Source organism: Bombyx mandarina, chromosome 28 (genome assembly GCF_030267445.1).
Source record: "Bombyx mandarina strain Sakado chromosome 28, ASM3026744v2".
NCBI lineage: Eukaryota > Metazoa > Arthropoda > Insecta > Lepidoptera > Bombycidae > Bombyx > Bombyx mandarina.
The window spans coordinates 134,794-153,812 of NC_143233.1; the positions used below are offsets into that span (position 1 = coordinate 134,794).

At 38.8% G+C, this 19,019-nt stretch overlaps 1 protein-coding gene across 1 annotated transcript in view; it reads right to left on the reverse strand.

The window, feature by feature from the left end:
* Window positions 1–18,741, reverse strand: part of LOC114249853 (uncharacterized) — a 62,136-nt gene extending 43,395 nt beyond the window's left edge. Inside the window, exons 1-2 of the mRNA XM_028183563.2 lie at window positions 18,352–18,741; window positions 929–1,176 (exon numbers count right to left, since the gene is read on the reverse strand). Of these exons, the coding sequence (XP_028039364.1) occupies window positions 929–1,176; window positions 18,352–18,736 (633 nt within the window). The 5' untranslated portion in view covers window positions 18,737–18,741. The remainder of the gene's footprint in view (window positions 1–928; window positions 1,177–18,351) is intronic.
* Window positions 18,742–19,019: the final 278 nt, after the last annotated feature.

Sequence of the window (19,019 nt, forward strand, 5' to 3'; positions counted from 1 at the left end):
AGTATTCACAATATCATTCGTGTAATTATGAACCCGGTAGTATTTCAAGAAGTATTCTTATAGATAAAGAAAATTATGAATGCTTTGAAAACGGGTTCACCAAGTTAACCTTACCCTGGGTGAGCTATTTATTAAGTTGTATAGACAAGACGACAAGCTTAGTTGGCCATTTCGTAAAATTGGGACCTTTACACTTATATAATTTAACATTTTTAATTTAGCAACAAAATAGTTTATCATTGAAATTGATTGGCTATTTTTCAAAATTAAAACTTTATTTTTTTAAATTAATTTGTATAATTCGATTAATTAAATAAAACCCTCCAAAATGAATACCGCCCTCAACACCAAAAATAAAATGCTATTTACAACTTTACGTTACGTCCGGATGTAAAATCTATTTCAAACCGCGACTAGCGCTAACAACAAGACTGCTTTCGGACGACGCGCAATGAAACGCAATAACAATATGGAATCAGGCGACGCCGGGTGGCTGAGGGGGAGAGGGGGCTTTTGCTTTTGCTTTCGATTGCGGTTTCACGAAATGCGAATATACTAAACTAGCGACCCGCCCTCGCTTCGTTTCGGAAACTGTCTTCGTAATTCATTATTAATTTCTCCACTATTTAATGGATGTTATTATACATATAAACCTTCCTCTTCAATCACTCTATCTATTAAAAAAAACCGCATCAAAATCCGTTGCGTAGTGTTAAAGATTTAAGCATACGTAGGGATAGACAGATGTAGGGACAGAGAAAGCGACTTTGTTTTATACTATGTAGTGATTAATAATAAACTATGCTTACTTTAGCAAACGAATATCGTTTCCCGACTGCGAACACATTTGATATTCCTTTTCAGATTCGAAAACAAATCATTTGCAACGTAAAACAAAAGTTTTTAATTTTTTTTAAATTATACTAACCTGAACTCTGACCTCTGGCAGGTTGACCTTCATAGCCAGCTCTTCTCTGGAGTACACGTCTGGGTAGTGGCTCTTCTCGAAGGCACGCTCCAACTCATGAAGCTGGTAGGTTGTGAATGTGGTTCTATTTCTTCTGTGTTTCTTCTTGTTGTCCGTGGACTGCTGTGGCGTGTCGTCGTCGCTAGCCGGCGGCGACTTGTCATCGGTTCTCTGGTTGTAGCCGTCATTACTGTTACACGAACCCTCGCCTAGGGGAAAAATATATGAATTATATACTTATTGCTTAGAGCTCATGTGTCAAGATGGGTGGCAGCATAACGTTGTTGATCTTTTTTTTTATTGCCTTTGTAGGCAGACGAGCATACGGCCCACCTGATGGTAAGTGGTCACCGTCGCTCATGAACGTCACCAATGCCAGGGGCAGAGCCAAGCCGCTGCTTACTGTTACTTGTACTCTCCGCAAGCCTCGTTTGAAGAAGGACATATCATAGCGCTCAGGAAACACCGTGGAGGGGAGTTCATTCCAAATTCCAACGTCTATAGGCTCCAGTGACCATTTAACACTAGGTGGGACGCGAGCTCGTCCAGTCTCTTTAGCAATAAAAAAATTGTTTTATTCTCATCGAGCAAACATAGTTAGTACCTGTGTGTTTATAGCGATATTAGTCACACACTGTCTTTCTGTGTCATATCATCATCATAACTAAGAGCAAAGCTGCTGAGCAGAATGTGTTTTACAGAGATCCAGAAAAGCAGGTTGGCTGAACATATAGTTTTGTAATTTTTACAAGTGGAAATAGTTTAGGATTGGCACAACAGCTCTTTTGCGACGAAGCAATAATGCGTTCCAGTTAATAGAGTAGGGTAGACGTCATTCAAACGTTATGTCTCAAAGTCGAGGCGACATTTACTATACATAACTGTAGACGTTTTACACCTCTTTAATTCAGTTTCGCTCTGTAGGTGAGATGACTGAGGTTTTATTCGTCGATGTTTTAAAATTTTGCCAACTACCGTGTAATTTTCTGTTCAAGTATTTCATTTCAGACAGAACGAACTAACAGTGTCGTCAGGTCTATTTGACTTGGGTTTTCATGATCACGATTAGAGAAACCAGGTGTTAGATAAGCGCTTATATAGTTTTCGTAGCATTGGCAATAATATAATGACAACTTTTTTTTTATGATTGACAGATTACTGGTGGCCCGGAGGCCTTCCCAGTTTCACCAAGCCTGGTGGGCGAGCAAAGGCTCAGCCAGAAGGGGTGGGATTTGTTAAAAACAGCCCGAGCGCCTCCGAATTAGACCTAACAACTCAAAAGCAATTAATGCCAACAATTGACGATGACGTTAAAACGCAAAACTAGTTGTAATTATGTCTACGACTCGTGAATACTGACGATCTAAGCCAGCCTTTCCCAAAGTGGGCAATAACGCCCCCTTGTGGACGCTGCAGGCCTAAAGGGGGGCTGTAAAAGATCCAGAAAATAAAGGGGGCGTTGTGTAGCGGTGGACCGACCAAATTAAAACTGCAGTGGGAGGTCCCCTAAATGAGTGCAGTAGAATGGCCTCGAGCAGGGAGAGATGGCGCGACATCGTGAGACGCATCAAGTCTGCCCCTTCCAACACTACATGACGATCACGACCACTCTGTCAAGAGTTTTACGACTGAGAAGAAGAAGAAAAAATGTGTAGTCTTGGGAGGCGATTTGTAATTTCATCTAGGAGGACTCTTAGATACCGACTGAGCTCTCACTATAGTGGATTTAAGTAGATTCGAAGTCGTCGTGGCCTAAAGGATAAGACGTCCGATGCATTCGTATGTAGCGATGCACCGGTGTTCGAATCTTGCAGGCGGGTACCAATGTTTCTAATGAAATACGTACTTAACAAATGTTCACGATTGACTTCCACGGTGAAGGAATAACATCGTGTAATAAAAATCAAACCCCCAAAATTATAATTTGCATAATCCCTGGTGGTAGGACCTATTGTGAGTCCGCGCGGGTAGGTACTACCGCCCCGCCTATTTCTGCCGTGAAGCAGTAATGCGTTTCGGTTTGAAAGGTGGGGTAGTCGTTGTAACTATACTGAGACCTTAGAACTTATATCTCAAGGTGGGTGGCGCATTTACGTCATAGATGTCTATGGGCTCCAGTAACCACTTAACACCAGGTGGGCTGTGAGGTCGTCCACCCATCTAAGCAATAAATAAAAAAAAGGGCGCTAAAAAAGAATTTATTCTCAAAGTGGGCAGTAGACACAATGAGTTTGGGAGCTATATAAACTAAACTACTGATCTAAACTATAAACATTACGTAGCACCACATACGACTATGTACTACAGAGCAGACCCGCTCCACCACTGAGCCACGTGCTCATAATTCCCTCGCACAACAATTATGAAGCGAACGCGCAGGCAACAAACAATATATCAAATGTAACGATTTGTCTGTTTGTTCTGCACGATTGTGATCTACACATCTACAACAATCATTTACATAGCTATTATATTCAAATTTCACTCACAGTTTACGAATGAAATATTCCACAGATTTACTTGCTAGTTAAGGCATATTGTGTTTACTTTAATATACAAAATTAAAGATGTATGAATTCTTAACTAAAATAATAATATGTTTATAACAAGGCCAATTTCTAAGAACGTAGTAATTTCTAGAGTTGAGATGAGTTGATCAGAGATCTTTTTTGCCACGTACCATCCGCTTTGGGAATGAGCTCCCCTCCACGGCGTTTCCCGAGCGCTATGACATGTCTTTCTTCAAACGAGGCTTATGTAGAGTACTTAACGGTAGGCAGCGGCTTGGCCCTGCCCCTGGCATTGCTGAAGTCCATGAGCGACGGTAACCACTTACCATCAGGTGGGCTGTATGCTCGCCTGCCTGCACGGGCTATATATAGATACCTATAGATATGTCAGCTTATATCCATTGTCGATACGTTCTCACAGACTACCAGATACTAAGTTGTCACCACGGCCTTTAAACATGAAGACTTTCACCCAGTTTCTCTTCCATTATATTACAGTTGGCCAGAAATATACCTATAAGTTGGAATCTATCCTTGCGGATTCATAACAAGCCTTACTACCGGTAAAAGAAAATTTAAGTAAATTTAATTATTATCAAACTGAATAGTACACCTGGGTACACGATATTATTAGTGTGTTTGTAAAGCAGTCCATCCACTGCTGAAGATATGGTAGAACAGCGTGTTTGATGTAAAGATTACGTATGATGTATGACACACGCAGCTTGTTCACTAGGCGACTAGGGGTCCTATTCTACTCGGACTAACTACTCAGACGTGGCCTAGTTTTTTTTTTGCTTATATAGGTGGACGAGATCACAGCCCACCTGGTGTTAAGTGGTTACTGGAGCCCATAGACATCTACAACGTAAACGCGCCACCGACCTTGAGATACAAGTTCTAAGGTCTCAGTATAGTTACAACAGCTGCCCCAGCCTTCAAACCGAAACGCATTTCTGCTTCACGGCAGAAATAGGCAGGGCGGTGGTACCCACCCGCGCGGACTCACAAGTGGTCCTACCACCAGTAAGCCTAATACCACCTACCTAATACTACATACCTAAAACCACTAGTATTACCTATACGACGTCTTGTATCAGGTATCAGAATAGTTATCAAAGTTTGTTAAAACATTTACAGATTTAAAAAATATCGATTGTGTCCGTTCAATTGATTGTATTTGTATTTTTATCGAAAAAGCTCCAAACAAATGTAATGTTGTTTGGATTTAGATTTTTAATGTTTGTCTGGTACAGCGGCGCGAAATGCCATTTACGCGTTCCCAACTGCATTTGGATCTATTTATTGATTAAAATAGAACGCTTGATTAAAAATGTAGAATAGGGATCGCAGCGCATAAAATAAAACTTTCCCTGTTCCAACATCTTCTCTTCTAATAATAATTAATAATTAACACTTTTATTACGTCTTGCTCATTTTTCAACCGTCTTCGCCATCTTACTTTTCTCTGTCATTCTGTCTGTCATTCTCTTCTCCCTTTCTTTCCGTTTTCTCTCACTCACATCTTAACGCTCCATTCCACACTCTTTTCATACGTTCCGTTCTTGCCAATCCTACAGAGATATATTAGTGTAATTTCGAATAGGCACCTCCTGGGTAGACCGGTCGAATGATATCGTACAAGCTTGTGCGCATTCGATTTCATTTCTCCCCATAATTCTATGTCATGTACGCCAACCCTATTATTGGGCATCATTAATAAAGTAAGTACTGGTAAGTTCTGAGCACAGCTCTTAAAATTAAAATTAATTTCATGGTACGCATCCAACTTACTTGTTCACCGAATTAATAATCAGTATTCATGAGATGAGTGTATCCCTCAAAACTATATTTCATTGAACAATCAGGATGGTCTAAGCGTTTTGGTTATCCCGGCAACCCTGCAGATCAAAAACCAACATCTCAATAAAGATTCATATCTAAGCGAACAAAAATATGTCATCCGTCATTCACAGATTACTCAATAAAATGTATCCTTAATAAAAGTGACAAAACATTGTATTAAATCGTGTAACTCTACAACATCGTAATCTCTCTCGCACTCCTCGTAGACGTAGCCTATAGAGAGAGACAAACATAACATTAAGATTTTCGATAAGATAAATCAAAGCAAATGAACAACAAAAATATTACCAACGCATTAAGATGTTTCAATTGATACGATCGCTTTATTTCTTTTTTATGTAATAATTATCGTTAAGCTGGCAACACTCGCCATAATGGGCTGTCTGGTTGTTTTTTAGGCTCGGCAACCCTAATCACGTGTCAGATTTGGCGCGTTAAAACTGAACGCGGCTTAATGATTGTACAAAATGGATCTTATTATTGAATTACTCGATTTTCGGGGTTCTATTGGGTTTCAATTGAAACCTTTTCTCTATTTTTGATGAGAATGTCCAATGAAAAATTACTATTTGTTGATTCCAAAATATGTACATTCTGTTTTCGTGTTATCTTAATAACCAACTATTAGATAAATTAATTATACAATACTGAGTTGAATCAAAAGTCGACAAGGTTTTACCACGAACTTAACTAAGTTAATTTGTTTACTCGCGCTTTTTGACGAATAGATATGACATATTGAGACGGCATGGCCCAGTACCATCATTCCGACTATAGTCACCATGCGCTTAGCTCGGAGTTTGGCCGTTATTCAGTGCTATATGGTTAATTTTTTAAAAAGTTCCTTTGCCTTCTACGACTATTATATTATAAACGAGAATGCGGCCGACCTGAGTGAGTGGTCACTGCCTCTTCTAAGCATTAGTAGTTAGTTTATTCAAACGTTGTTTGAAGAAGATATCTTATTGTGAAAAAAAAAACGTTATTAAAATATTTATTTATTTCAGTAATTTAAAAAAACAGACCTACAGAACCTTCACACTCGTAAGACGGTAGGCCATTATTGTTATCAGTGCTCACTATTACCTTGCCTTCGCTTGTTTAATTAGTAGCGATTAAGATTAATTGGTTTTTGCTGTAACGATCCTATGAATAGCCTATCTGTACACTCTCCAATTATTATGCAAATTATATTGATCAGAAAATATTTATGGATTATATTATACACAGTGTGACCTACTTCCACGATGGAAGATTAATATTGCCAGCACATTCATGTCGTGTACGGATGACTCCTCCGGATAGGATTTTAGGAATCGAAAATTCTGTCTACCCTTTTCCTGATCCATTTTTTCTTAATAAACCAAGTGCTTCCAAGTCCTAATTTGAGTAAGTACCTACATCTACTTTATTATCATGAAACGCAGGCAGGTAACCCAGCTCAGTATATTTTTTTGTTTTTAGATCTTATTCCCCTCTAGAATGGATAAACATATTTGGATGTGTTTTTCAGCCACTCAATGAGGATACATTTTCCACAGTACCAATTGTATGTTAACATTCTAATCTATATATTAATACGTGAAGCAAAAACTTTGTATCCCTTTTTACGAAAATTGCGCGGACGGAGGAGTATGAAATTTTCCACACTTATAGAGAATATAGAGAAGAAGTGCACAATGCTAATATTTTTTTTAAATAATGCATAAAAGATACATTAAACCAATAAAGAAAACATTACACACACTACATACTATGTATTTGACGCAACACGCATGCATACTATTTATTGTCAAACTTTTGTTCCTGACGTCTGTTGTCAAATTGAGAATAGATTAAATATTGTTTGTCTTTGTTAATATTTTTCTATAGTGTAGTCTTGGTGAAATTTGTGATTATAGAAGTACAATACTCTTTGAAAATAGAATCTTAAAAGTGTACAAACTAATAATATCAATTAATTATAGTCGAATTTCGACTACCGGGCGACCACTAGTGATTGTAAAAATGAAACGTCATTTTTCAAGCGCGAACGTAATAACTAACACCCTTATAAAATGCTTTTACATTGGTCTGTATTTTATGGTTTCAGTGTGTTTAATTTGCATTAAAAATGACGATATATGAACAAATAGTCCCCTTTAAATGCACATTGCAAAAGTACAGATTTCAGTCTAGCAGGTACATTAATCTCTTCGACATTCGAATTCTTTAATTATTTAAATCATATAAATTAGCTCGATGATATAATAAAGGTAATACTACAGCCGGTTTTACTGGTGGTAGGACCTGTTGTGAGTCTGCACGGGTAGGTACCACACCCTGCCTGTTTCTGCCGTGAAGCAGTAATGCGTTTCAGTTTGAAGGGTGGGGCAGCCGTTGTAACTATACTGAGACATTAGAACTTATATCTCGAGGTGGGTGGCGCATTTACGTTTTAGATGTCTATGGGCTCCAGTAACCACTTAACACCAGGTGGGCTGTGAGCTCGTCCACTCATCTAAGCAATAAATAAATAAAAAAGCCGGATCTTCACAGCGGGTCACGGTTCCGATCCGGTATTAGATTCATTCGCGAGGCAACTGCTCTTAAGTTGTTAGGTCTCCTTCGGAGGCACTCGGCCAGCTGTTAGCAAATCCCACCCCGCCTGGCTGAGCCTCTGCTCACTCACCTGTCCTGGTGAAACTGGAGAGGCCTCCAGGCCACCAATAATCCCTCACTCATAAAAAAAAAAAAAAACGGTAATCAATCATGTATACCCGTGGTGTAGATTCATAAACGCGCAGAATAAGAATAAACTTACAGCTAAAGCACATTATGACAGCAAGTCCCGTACTCAGAAAAAAGGGTTTTTTTTTTATAAATCGGAGTGCGGTCGTGGGCCCCCGACAGGACTGAAGTTCCTTATTATCAAATAAATATCCTCAGAGTAAATATTCGCTAATTAAATAGCATTTAATGTATATGTACTAGAAATATAATAATGAATTAAAAATTGAATAAAAGTGCAATATAAAACAATGAGGTTATACAATCGATAGAGTACAATGGACATCTGTTCGCACTCACAACAACAACACACACGCACACACTTGCATTTTACAGGAAAAGAGACAGAGAGAGAGAGAGAGAGAGAGAGAGAGAAAGAGAAACTTGTGATACTTAAAAAACAGATCATCAATACCTTTAACCGCAAAATTGAAAAGATCTTCCCAGCCCCCGCTACAGTTAGAGAAGAGCTATGTATTTAAATTAGAAACGATCGAATGAAACACCAAATGAAGGCCGGTCACCCCTACAGCGTTCCCGATAGTAATTTACCGAATAATCGTTTGTTGCGGCCGAGGGCGGTAATCGAATGATGCCGTCACGGCGATTGGATATCGATTGTGAATCGATTCGGGCGGACATCGAGTTATTGCGTTGATTACTGCATTGGTGACGGTCTCGGGACGTCGCGGCGTCGGTTCGCTAATCTTGTCTGAATTATTTACACTTGAGCAAATAACTGTCATATTATTATCTTATACCTTTAAACGAGCAATTCTTGTATATTAATATATGTATATAATGTATTTATTTATTTATATCAAAATACAATTTAGCTTTGTAAAACTATAGCTCTTATACAGAGAAACAACATTTAAAGCTATTGCTTCACCACTATTTTTATATGTTTTTATATTTTAATATTTCAAAAATGCTTTTTATATGTCTAATGTTCTATCTAATGTTCTAATGTTTCAATAATCGAAATTCTATTTATGTCGTCTAAACAAGAATGTTATAAACAACATAATAACCTCTTTTAGGATTAATCGTATAGAGCTTACATGTATATAATCTGAATCTCGGAAACGACTACAACGATTTTCATAAAATTTAGTATACGGGTGATTTCGGGGGCGATAAATCGATCTAGCTCCGATTTATTTTCAGAAAATGTTGTTTTATTCGTGTTTTCAATACAAGAATTGCTCGTTTAAAGATAGAACATTAAAACGCCTAAGGAGTGCTATCACCGCTAGCCCACGAGCGAATCTAATACAACTTATGATTATCGTTTCGCCGTATCTTGAAACTTACACCAGAACTATTAAAATTACTCCGGGTCAATTATAAGTTAGAAATGTTTTCTTTTATAGTACAACAATACTGAGGGTAACGTGAAGGAAATTAAATGAAATTCATTAATTACGAATTACTGGAGTTACTGTTACGTTTTAAGGGCAATTATGAAGAATTATATTCGTAACAGAGCTCGCATGATTTTGTGAGCGCGCACGCCACTACTTGACCCCCTACTATTGAAATCTAACGTTCTCGCTTTAGTTTTTAATTAGCGGAATCAAACTGTGAGGAAAACTTGTCGATTTGATATAATAGAGTACTCAATATATAATGTATTATAAAAATAGAACACAATATTCCTAACCTAAAAGTACATGTTATTATCCGCAACACGCTTCGTCAGATTACAGAAATAAAGTTATCAGCAACATGCTTCGTCAATAATGTAGACAAAAATATGTGAGATTTAAGAGAAAGAAAGAAAGAAATCATTTATTCGCCAAGCATAGTGAAAATGAGTTATTACATAAGTTAAAAGCAGCGTGTATGCTTTGTCATTATTTGACATGCGAATTTTAGTGCAGTGCAACATATTAAAATATTATATAATTTACCATTCATTCGTCCATAGTTGAATACTAATAATTAAAAAATCCCTAAGAAAATCATTTATGTGATAATAATTTTCACTAATAAGATTATCTTTTAGTTTTTTTTTTTTAATGAAAATCTTCTAAGTCTCTTAATTTCTTTGGTAGTTTATTAAATATCCTAACGCTCATACCTAGTATACTATTATTCTTTAATGTAGTTTTGGATTTTAGAAAACATAGTTTATCGTCGCGTCGATTTCTGTTTGCCACATTAGACATCTTGGTGAATCTATTGGGACAAGTTTTAACAAAAGATGCAACATCGTATATATATAGACAAGGAAGGGTAAAAAGTTTATGCTTTGCAAAATATAGCTTGCAGCTGTCGGCTATTGCCAATCCAAACATAAACCTTAAACACCTTTGGTCACAGGACACTTTGGACTGCGCTTAGTTTATACAAACGTATTTCCTGATCTACAATACTATGTGGAACAAAATAGATGCCGTCTGATCATGTAGATATTATGTAATACTTACTATGTAAATATAATACCTACAAATGTCATGTTCTAATTTTTATTTCAACGATCTTTAAAAAAATATAGTATCTTTTAAAATAGCGCATTTTTGCACAATTTTTAAACACCCAACAAACACATTTTATTCGTTTACTCATAAAGTTTACCGAAAACAAAATGAGCAATAAGTATACGTACTCTTTGGAATAAGTGTCTGAAAAAATAAAAGACTTTGTCCAGTTTTAGAGGTTAAAGGGAACTCGGGAAATCAATAAAAATTAACTAAGATTCTCCTGTACAGGTTATGTTTAGTCTCAAATTGCAGTTTGACCTTTTAAATGGTTCGTTCAGAAGCAGTTTCATTTCTAAAGATCTAACCTTTTGTTTCATCCTGAATTTTGACTGTGAACACTTATTAGTAACGCTAATAGTTATCTGTCAGCGAGATTTGAGTACTGTATAAACGCATCGCTTGATACCAGTACCCCGGATGCCTTATCCTTTACATAGTATATACCTATATAGTATTAAATACGGTGTGACGATAATATAAATCGTGAGTCCCCAATTTAATTACAAGAATAAAATTTTCCATTTCCATTTTAACTAGCACTGCCAATTACAGATTCATAGCTTTTAAAGTATAAACTTTAGAAGTGGCTTCCTGTGACTCGTGGTAGGGCCTACCGATTTAAGATAAGCTAGTTACTCGATTAGCTAATTAACAATTTCACACAAATTATAACGACCTTTAGACGAAATGCGACCTCGTTTTTATATCGGCTCGTGTGCTCCCCGACCGCGGCTTGTGACTGTGGCTATGGGAACCCTGCCACCGTCTGTAGTTCGACTACGGACGACTACGACCAGTCGAGGCCGAACAAAATTAATGTTCACAATTAATACGGAACATAAACCGAATTATTATTCTTTTTTATTTAATGCTTAGATGGGTGGACGAGCTTACAGCCCACCTGGTGTTAAGTGGTTACTGGATAGACATCTACAACGTAAATGCGCCACCCACCTTGAGACATAAGTTCTAAGGTCTCAGTATAGTGACAACGGCGGCCCCACCATTCAAACCGAAACGCATTACTGCTTCGCGGCAGAAATAAGCAGGGTGGTGGTACCTACCCGCGCGGACTCACAAGAGATCCTACCACCAGTAATTAAGCAACTTATAATTTGGCGGGTTTGATTTTTATTACACGATGTTATTCCTTCACCGTGAAAGTCAATCGTGAACATTTGTTGAGTACGTATTTCATTAGAAAAATTGGTACCCGCCTGAGATTCAAACACTGGTGCATCGCTCAACACGAATGCACCGGACGTCTTATCCTTTAGGCCACGACGACAAATATTTACGTACGTATGATCTATTCATTTAGTAAGACTATCAAGACCCACACAAAAACAAAAAATAAAGATTCATTTTCAACTACCTACAACTTTCTGAATCGTTATAAAATATATTATTGAACGACTTACTTAATCTTATGTCTCAAGGTAGGTGACCGACTTCACATTTCTAATGTCTGTAAGCCCAGCCCACACGTCAGCAAGTAATCCGTTTCGTCCAAAGAGCAAAATAAGAATATAATTTATAAATGGTTCGTTAATAGGTAATAAGAAAACAAAATGTATACGTTTTTGCAGAAATGACTAAGATAAGGCGAATTTTGTCGGCTTAGTACTGGGGTTAGGGTTAGGTGAATACCAAAGCACGAATGCGACATCAGCGTCATCACAATACTAATCAAAAATGGGATATGGTTGAAGGGTGTACCACTTGTTATATAATACAGTGGAGACTTCTAGTCGCGGGGCTGGATGGCAGAATTCATGTCTAATGTCTATAGGTTCCGTATCCACTGTATATCAAGTGGACCGTGAGCTCATTCACCTGGTCAGAGCTCAGATCACGTAATTAATAAATAAAACACTCGTAAAATATCATCCCTTGGTGTCGAGTGAAAGCGTTTTATATCAGCGATGTTTTTTAACAAAGACCTCACTTCTCAATTATTTCTCCTTCTTCTTTTTCTCTACCTTATCCCACTAGATGGGGTCGGCACAGCTAATTTTTCTCTTCGATTCTCTTCTATCAGCCGTCATCTCAACACTCACTCCTCTCTCTCTCATATCGCCATTCACACACTCCATCCATGTCTTCTTCGGTCGACCTATTCCCCCTCTACCTTGCACTACCATTCCCATACATCTCCTAGGCACATGCACAATTATTTATTTAATTAAAATATAACATGAAACGTCTTACATACGACACAGATTCTACCGACTGACTCTAGCACTCCCCTCTGCACACGCGCGCGCTACCGATCAACTGTTGGACTAAAATCGCGAACGTAAAAATATGTCCTTTAAAAAAATATAATTATGTTATGTTAACATAACATAATTATATTCAAGAGTCACGATTACCGAAGAACATAATAAAACGTAATAAAGTTGAGCTCCTGAACGCGCTATCTTTTATATAAGAAATTGTGAATAAACAACTGTAATTTCTCCACTAACAAAAAAAAAAAATTCTTATTGACGTGACAACGTCTTATAATTCGATGGAGCCGGCTGCACGCACGAAAAAACATTTCTCATGCGGCGTTACCTCGCTCTGAGGCGTTGTATTTATGCGTACAAATAAATGTAACTTGATCAATTCAATAGTGATTTACATTTACCTCCTTCTTTATATCCATACAAAATGTCTATGAAACAAATAAAATTAAAATTTTCTTTTGAAACATGAAACCATTCCATCAGTATTTTCTTATGACGTTGTCACGTTCAACTATCGTCAATAAAACGACTTTACCAACAACTGATTTTTATTATTTTGTTGCTCACGCCGGGACGGAGGCGCCTACCCGCGCCGGCTTGCAATACCCTTCACTGCGTATAGTTACTGTGTTACTCTTAGTTTTCCTGTCACATCCTACTAAATCATTTTTATTTCTAACCTCCATGTATAGAGATAGCGAAGACTGTTCGTATGGCTAAAGCCTGTAAACTATTGAAGCTAATTATTTTTTATTACGTATATATTAGTTTGTATCACACGTACTTTGGATGTATACGACGAAGGGAAGATCTTCCACCGAGCGGGTGGGTGATATTGCTCGGTAGACCGACGGTCCGAATGTTGTTGTTCGGAGCTTGTATATACGCAAGCTTATCTTGAAAATGTCGTAAGCGAGATTCAGGCATCTGTCAATTATCTTGCGTTGTATGATGGCCACCACCACACGTACAATACATATCGACGCTTGAAAGGCAAACGTGACAATAACTGCTTTGTACATAAATGATAGGCAATAATCATATTCAATGCGCAAAAAATTTATATTTCTAGGTCTATTAAGATCATTTCAATCCTACAGCTAAATTCGTTAAAATAGAATTTTTTTCAGGTATTTCAACTTTAAATTGCTCTACTGTAAAGTTCACGCATTGTCGCTTAGTCACGTTTGCCTTTCAAGCGTCGATATGTACGTACGTTGAAAGAGTCTTAGCTATCACTCGGAATCTTCAGGGCACCTGTGTTAATCACACTTGATTTACGATTATTTTTTAATTGTTAAATGGTAGTTAGTGCAATATCAGAATATCGATAGCAGAAGAAGGCCCAAAGGCAGAAGTCCAATGCACTGATCGGACCAGATACGCTCCACTCTCAACGCTTCAGTCCACGTTGCTATCCACACACTTGATAGGCAGGAGAGGCGCAGGATAATCCAGGAGAAAGTTGTTAGAGGAAGCCACGATCAGCATTGAGGATTATCGACGCATCTAGGAGGAGGAATGCAATATCAATGTTTAAAGGTATAGTGATGAAATAGGCATGTGGGGAACAAACCAGCATAAGCTCACAACAAACCTCACCACCACGTTACCACGTCCTGACGAGGTTCCAGGGAGGGAAACGTGACATGTGTTCACAAATGGCCCATATTATAATCCAGAACAATCTTAACTCAATAATGACCTCTCAACGTGATCACTTAATAAATAAAACAGAATGAAAGAGCTCTGTAAAGTATTTCACAAGCGGATACAGTTCGAGTTATTTATCACTCGATCTATTGACACGCTAATGCCTTGTAAAACGTAACTAATCACTTACAGGTATTACTACTACGGACTTTTGGTTTTATTCTGCATGGAAGGGTAAGACGGCCATGATGTTTGGACACTAGTTGTGACTGGCACCTCGTGTGTCAGGTGTCTCAGGGTGTGTGGTGGTCTGGATGCTGTGGTGTCTATGGATTCCAGTAGATGCTGGGCCGTTCACTCTCTCAAGTACAGTATACATCTAAGTCAATGACTGTGTGCTAGGACTTACTCAGACTACGCGTGGGTTGTATGTTTTTATTAATACAAACCGTTACCGTTGCATTTTTAAATCAATAAGGCTACAAAGGGATATTTTCTCAATTTTTCAGTTTGAATGTTTTTGTTTGTATTTATTGCCTAGGTGGGTGAACGAGCTCACAGCCCACCTGGTGTTAAGTGGTTACTGGAGCCCATAGACATCGACGACGTAAATGCCGCCACTTACCTTACCCCTTAAGTTCTAAGGTCTCAGATTTGACAGTACAACAACTGCCCTTAAAACCGAAACGTATTACTGCTTCACGGTAGGAATAGACACGGTGGTGGAACCTAGAAGTGCGGACTCACAAGGCGTCCTATCACCAGTAGTAAGTATCATCCGAGCAATATACTAAAACTACTGAACTGCTTATGAAGAAAATTAAATTCTTAAAGTCAGATTTAAACTTAGAAATAGGTTTATGTCATTATGATAATTAAAGCGAGATACGAGATACGTAATTTATGATTAATTTGCCGCAAATGGTACAGCAGGACGCAGTTTTTTTCTACTGGTGGTAAGACCTTTTGTGACTCCACGCGGGTAAGTACCACCACCCCACCTATTTCTGCCGTGAAGCAGTAATGCGTTTCGGTTAGAAGAGTGGGGCAGCCGTTGTAACTATACTTGAGATTTTAGAACTTATATCTCAAGGTGGGTGGCGCATTTACGTTGTAAATGTCTATGGGCTCCAGTAACCACTTAACACCAGGTGGGATGTGAGCTCGTCCACCCATCAAAGCAGGAATTAAAAAAAAGCTAGAATTAGATCAAGCCTTTTTTTATTTTTTTAGTCACCCGCCCGGACTCACAAGAGGTCCTACCACCAGTAGTCAGGTCGAAGTCAGGTCGAACGGTCTGCCTGCCTCACCAGATCACGACTAGAACGGACGATTTCAATTAGTTGCCCACATTTGCGACTACGTGTCGAAATCATAAATTTTATTACAAACTATGATTCGGACGATATTTGTAAACGTCAGTGTCAATGCTTATAATCACGTGACACTGTTGGCCCAATTGCCACTTAACAGACCACGCTGTACACTGAGATACACTAAGAATGAAAGTTAATTGTGAAAGTTCAGGTCTGGTCTCTGCCTCTGGGCGGAATAGTCAACCAAATTTCTAATGACTCTATGTAGAGCATCTCAAAACAATATATTCATGTAGAAGCCATAGCGATATCTACGTAAATATGTTGAGCTAACCAATAAAACAGTTAACTGGTTTACTGAACAAACAAGCTCGTGGTTTTCCTAACGTTAAGAGGTCACTGAAGTCAACAGACGTGACAGCGCTAAAGACATTGGTCTAATTTGAGATAATAACAACCATTTAACATTTCTCTCACACCATGGAGCCCACACGGGAGGGCATGTACATCCTACTCGATTATTTTCCTACTGCCCTTAACATCAATAAGGGTATTCAGGTCCACCTAATCGAGAAGCGCTACCATCACTTCAACAACAATCACAAGCTAGACACACACCTGGCGTTGAAAACTTGACGTTGAAGACGGTAGAAGGGTGTTATGTCAGTCCACCGTCTTACCGTAAAAACTGAGATTTAGAACTCATGTCTCAAGGTGAGTGGGGGCATTTGTGTTTTTGATGTCTGTGAGCTCCAGTAATCACTAAACATCAGGTGAACTGTAAGCTCATCCAGGCATAAAAGCAATAAAGAATCTCTTTTCAAGCTTCTTTAACGAAGGACATGACGGAAAGCTCGTTTCAGGATCATAAGGTGTGCGGCAGATATTATCTCGCGCTGTCTTTCATTCAGAACAGCTGCTATTTATGCCACGACACAATCCTACTTTTTGATGTGACGGAGGGGTGAGACAATCTTGGTGATGGCTAAGACAGCCAAAGCCTTGCACTTTTGTTAAAATCATACCTCAACTCATTAGCAAAAGACCAAGGCACAGCGCGACATGAATATAGGCGAAGGAGGACGTGAGGTCATTCCGCGTCACCCATTGTACAGTACAATTGGGATTTCGACCTCGCATCTCAAGCTAGAAGGTGACATAGTCAGTAGCAAACATGGTCCCTAGCATCGCACCGCCGTGGTTTCACATAGTAGAGATGAGCTCTACTCTGCATAGTTCCATCATTAACGTCATCCATGACGTTCGCAATCATTTCGATGTTAATCTACTATTTCGTGTTTTTTTTAAGCTTATTTTACAAACTTATCATAGTATACCCTATACTCGGATAGTGAATAAGGGTTGAAGTGACATTAGGTGCAAGCTTTTAATTGCTCAACTACTTTAGCTTAGTGTAATGTATTTCAATACTACCATTGCTCTCAGAAGTCGATGATTATTACCGGTGTAACAATAGATTTCAAAGGCTCTTTGAACTCATTATATTATCTATACATACCTACTGTGTCCCGCGCGAGATGATAAAGCTTAATAATAGTAAGTTAGTCTTCAAAAAATTGTTCATGTTAATTAAATGTTTTAAGAACAAATTATAATTGTAGTTTTCTTAATCCGTACAAATATTACAAATGTAAGAGATCTTGAACGCAAAAATCCGTAAACCAAAAATAATTAGGTAATCAAAATGTAGAATATTTAAAATACTATTGATTCTTTTTTATTTCACTTGTTTCGATTTCCCAATGCTGCCTTTTACCGAACTAACTCGACTCTAGTTAATGCAGTTTTTGAATTTTTAGTAAGCTTTGAAGTACAATAGGATAGCAACTTTCAACATCGGCGGCAACGGACCTGATTTAGTCCGTATAAGTTCAACCACAGCTTACATGAGTTCTACAGCAAATTCGTAACTTAGTACAGACTTTTTGGTCAGAAAGTACATAGCTTATTTGAGTTTCTCGCCATATTAACAAAAGCGCCTACACGTGATTTCTGGATTATAATCAGGTACGTATTCAAGTCTTCCGTGGTCTTGCGAATAAAATTTCAATTTGGACCTAAACTTAACGTTTTCGATTTTAATTGAAAAACCTAATAGAAATGTCTCGTCACACCTAGAGCTAACCGCATTTGTGTATCTTAGTTACTACTTGATACCGTAAAAACTTTTTTACCAAATAAACCAAACAACTAATCTATACTTCTATACTAATATTATAAAGAGGAAAGATTTGTTTGTTTGTTTGTATTAAATAGGCTCCGAAACGACTGAACCGATTTGAAAAATTCTTTCACTGTTGGAAAGCTACGCTATCCCCGGGTGACATAGGCTATATTTATTATATTTTCAAAAATATTAGGGATCCTTACTCCCAACGTGTACATATTTTTTTTTACATCGCGTGCGCTACTACCCATGCGAAGCCGGGGCGGGCCGCTAGTACAATATATGTACACAGTTCGGGTGAGCACAGTTTGGAGGTTTGCATTAGGACGTGTAAGTGTAATAGAGTGGGCATATCTCACCAGCGCTTTCGACGGCTCCCGGGGAGACGGGGACGGGGTCGCACTCCTCTCTCCTCTGCTCGAACTCACTGAGTCTGGCCTGCCTCTGAGAGCTGAGGCCGAGGATCGCATCTATACTGTGTCTTGGGCCCTGACTAGCACCGGGCACTTGGGTCAAGCCGAGCCGCTTCACGTCAAAACTTTGATTCAATTGCATTTGTTGCGCGTGAAAGAACATGCCCATGCGGTTGAGAGTCTCCAAGTTCTGCTGCGACAGGGATATCGACTGGTCGGTCACGTTTATTGAGGAGTTGGAGTTGGGCGTGCTGACGGCCGAGCGGGGGCTGTTGGTATCGGAGCGATCCGGGGAACGGTCCGCGAAAAACCGCTCGTCGGGCGCGTCCATCCTGCACCGCGTCCCAAACGAAACTGCCGCCGAGCGAGTCATTAAGGGCGAGCCAGACTTCGGGGCGGGGCCGCCGTTTGGTGGGGAGCGAAATTGCCCATTGAAAGTGCGAAATTTGGGGTCGCGATGTGATTTTGTTTGCAAGAAGCGTCGTATTAGCATTTTCTCCGCTCCTTTGAAGGTTATTGAGATGAATAGTTTTTTTTTTCTGTTTGATTGGGTGGATTGTGAGCGGTGTCGGCGCGAGTTTGTTACGTTCTTTGAGGGCGCGTTAGCCGGGGAT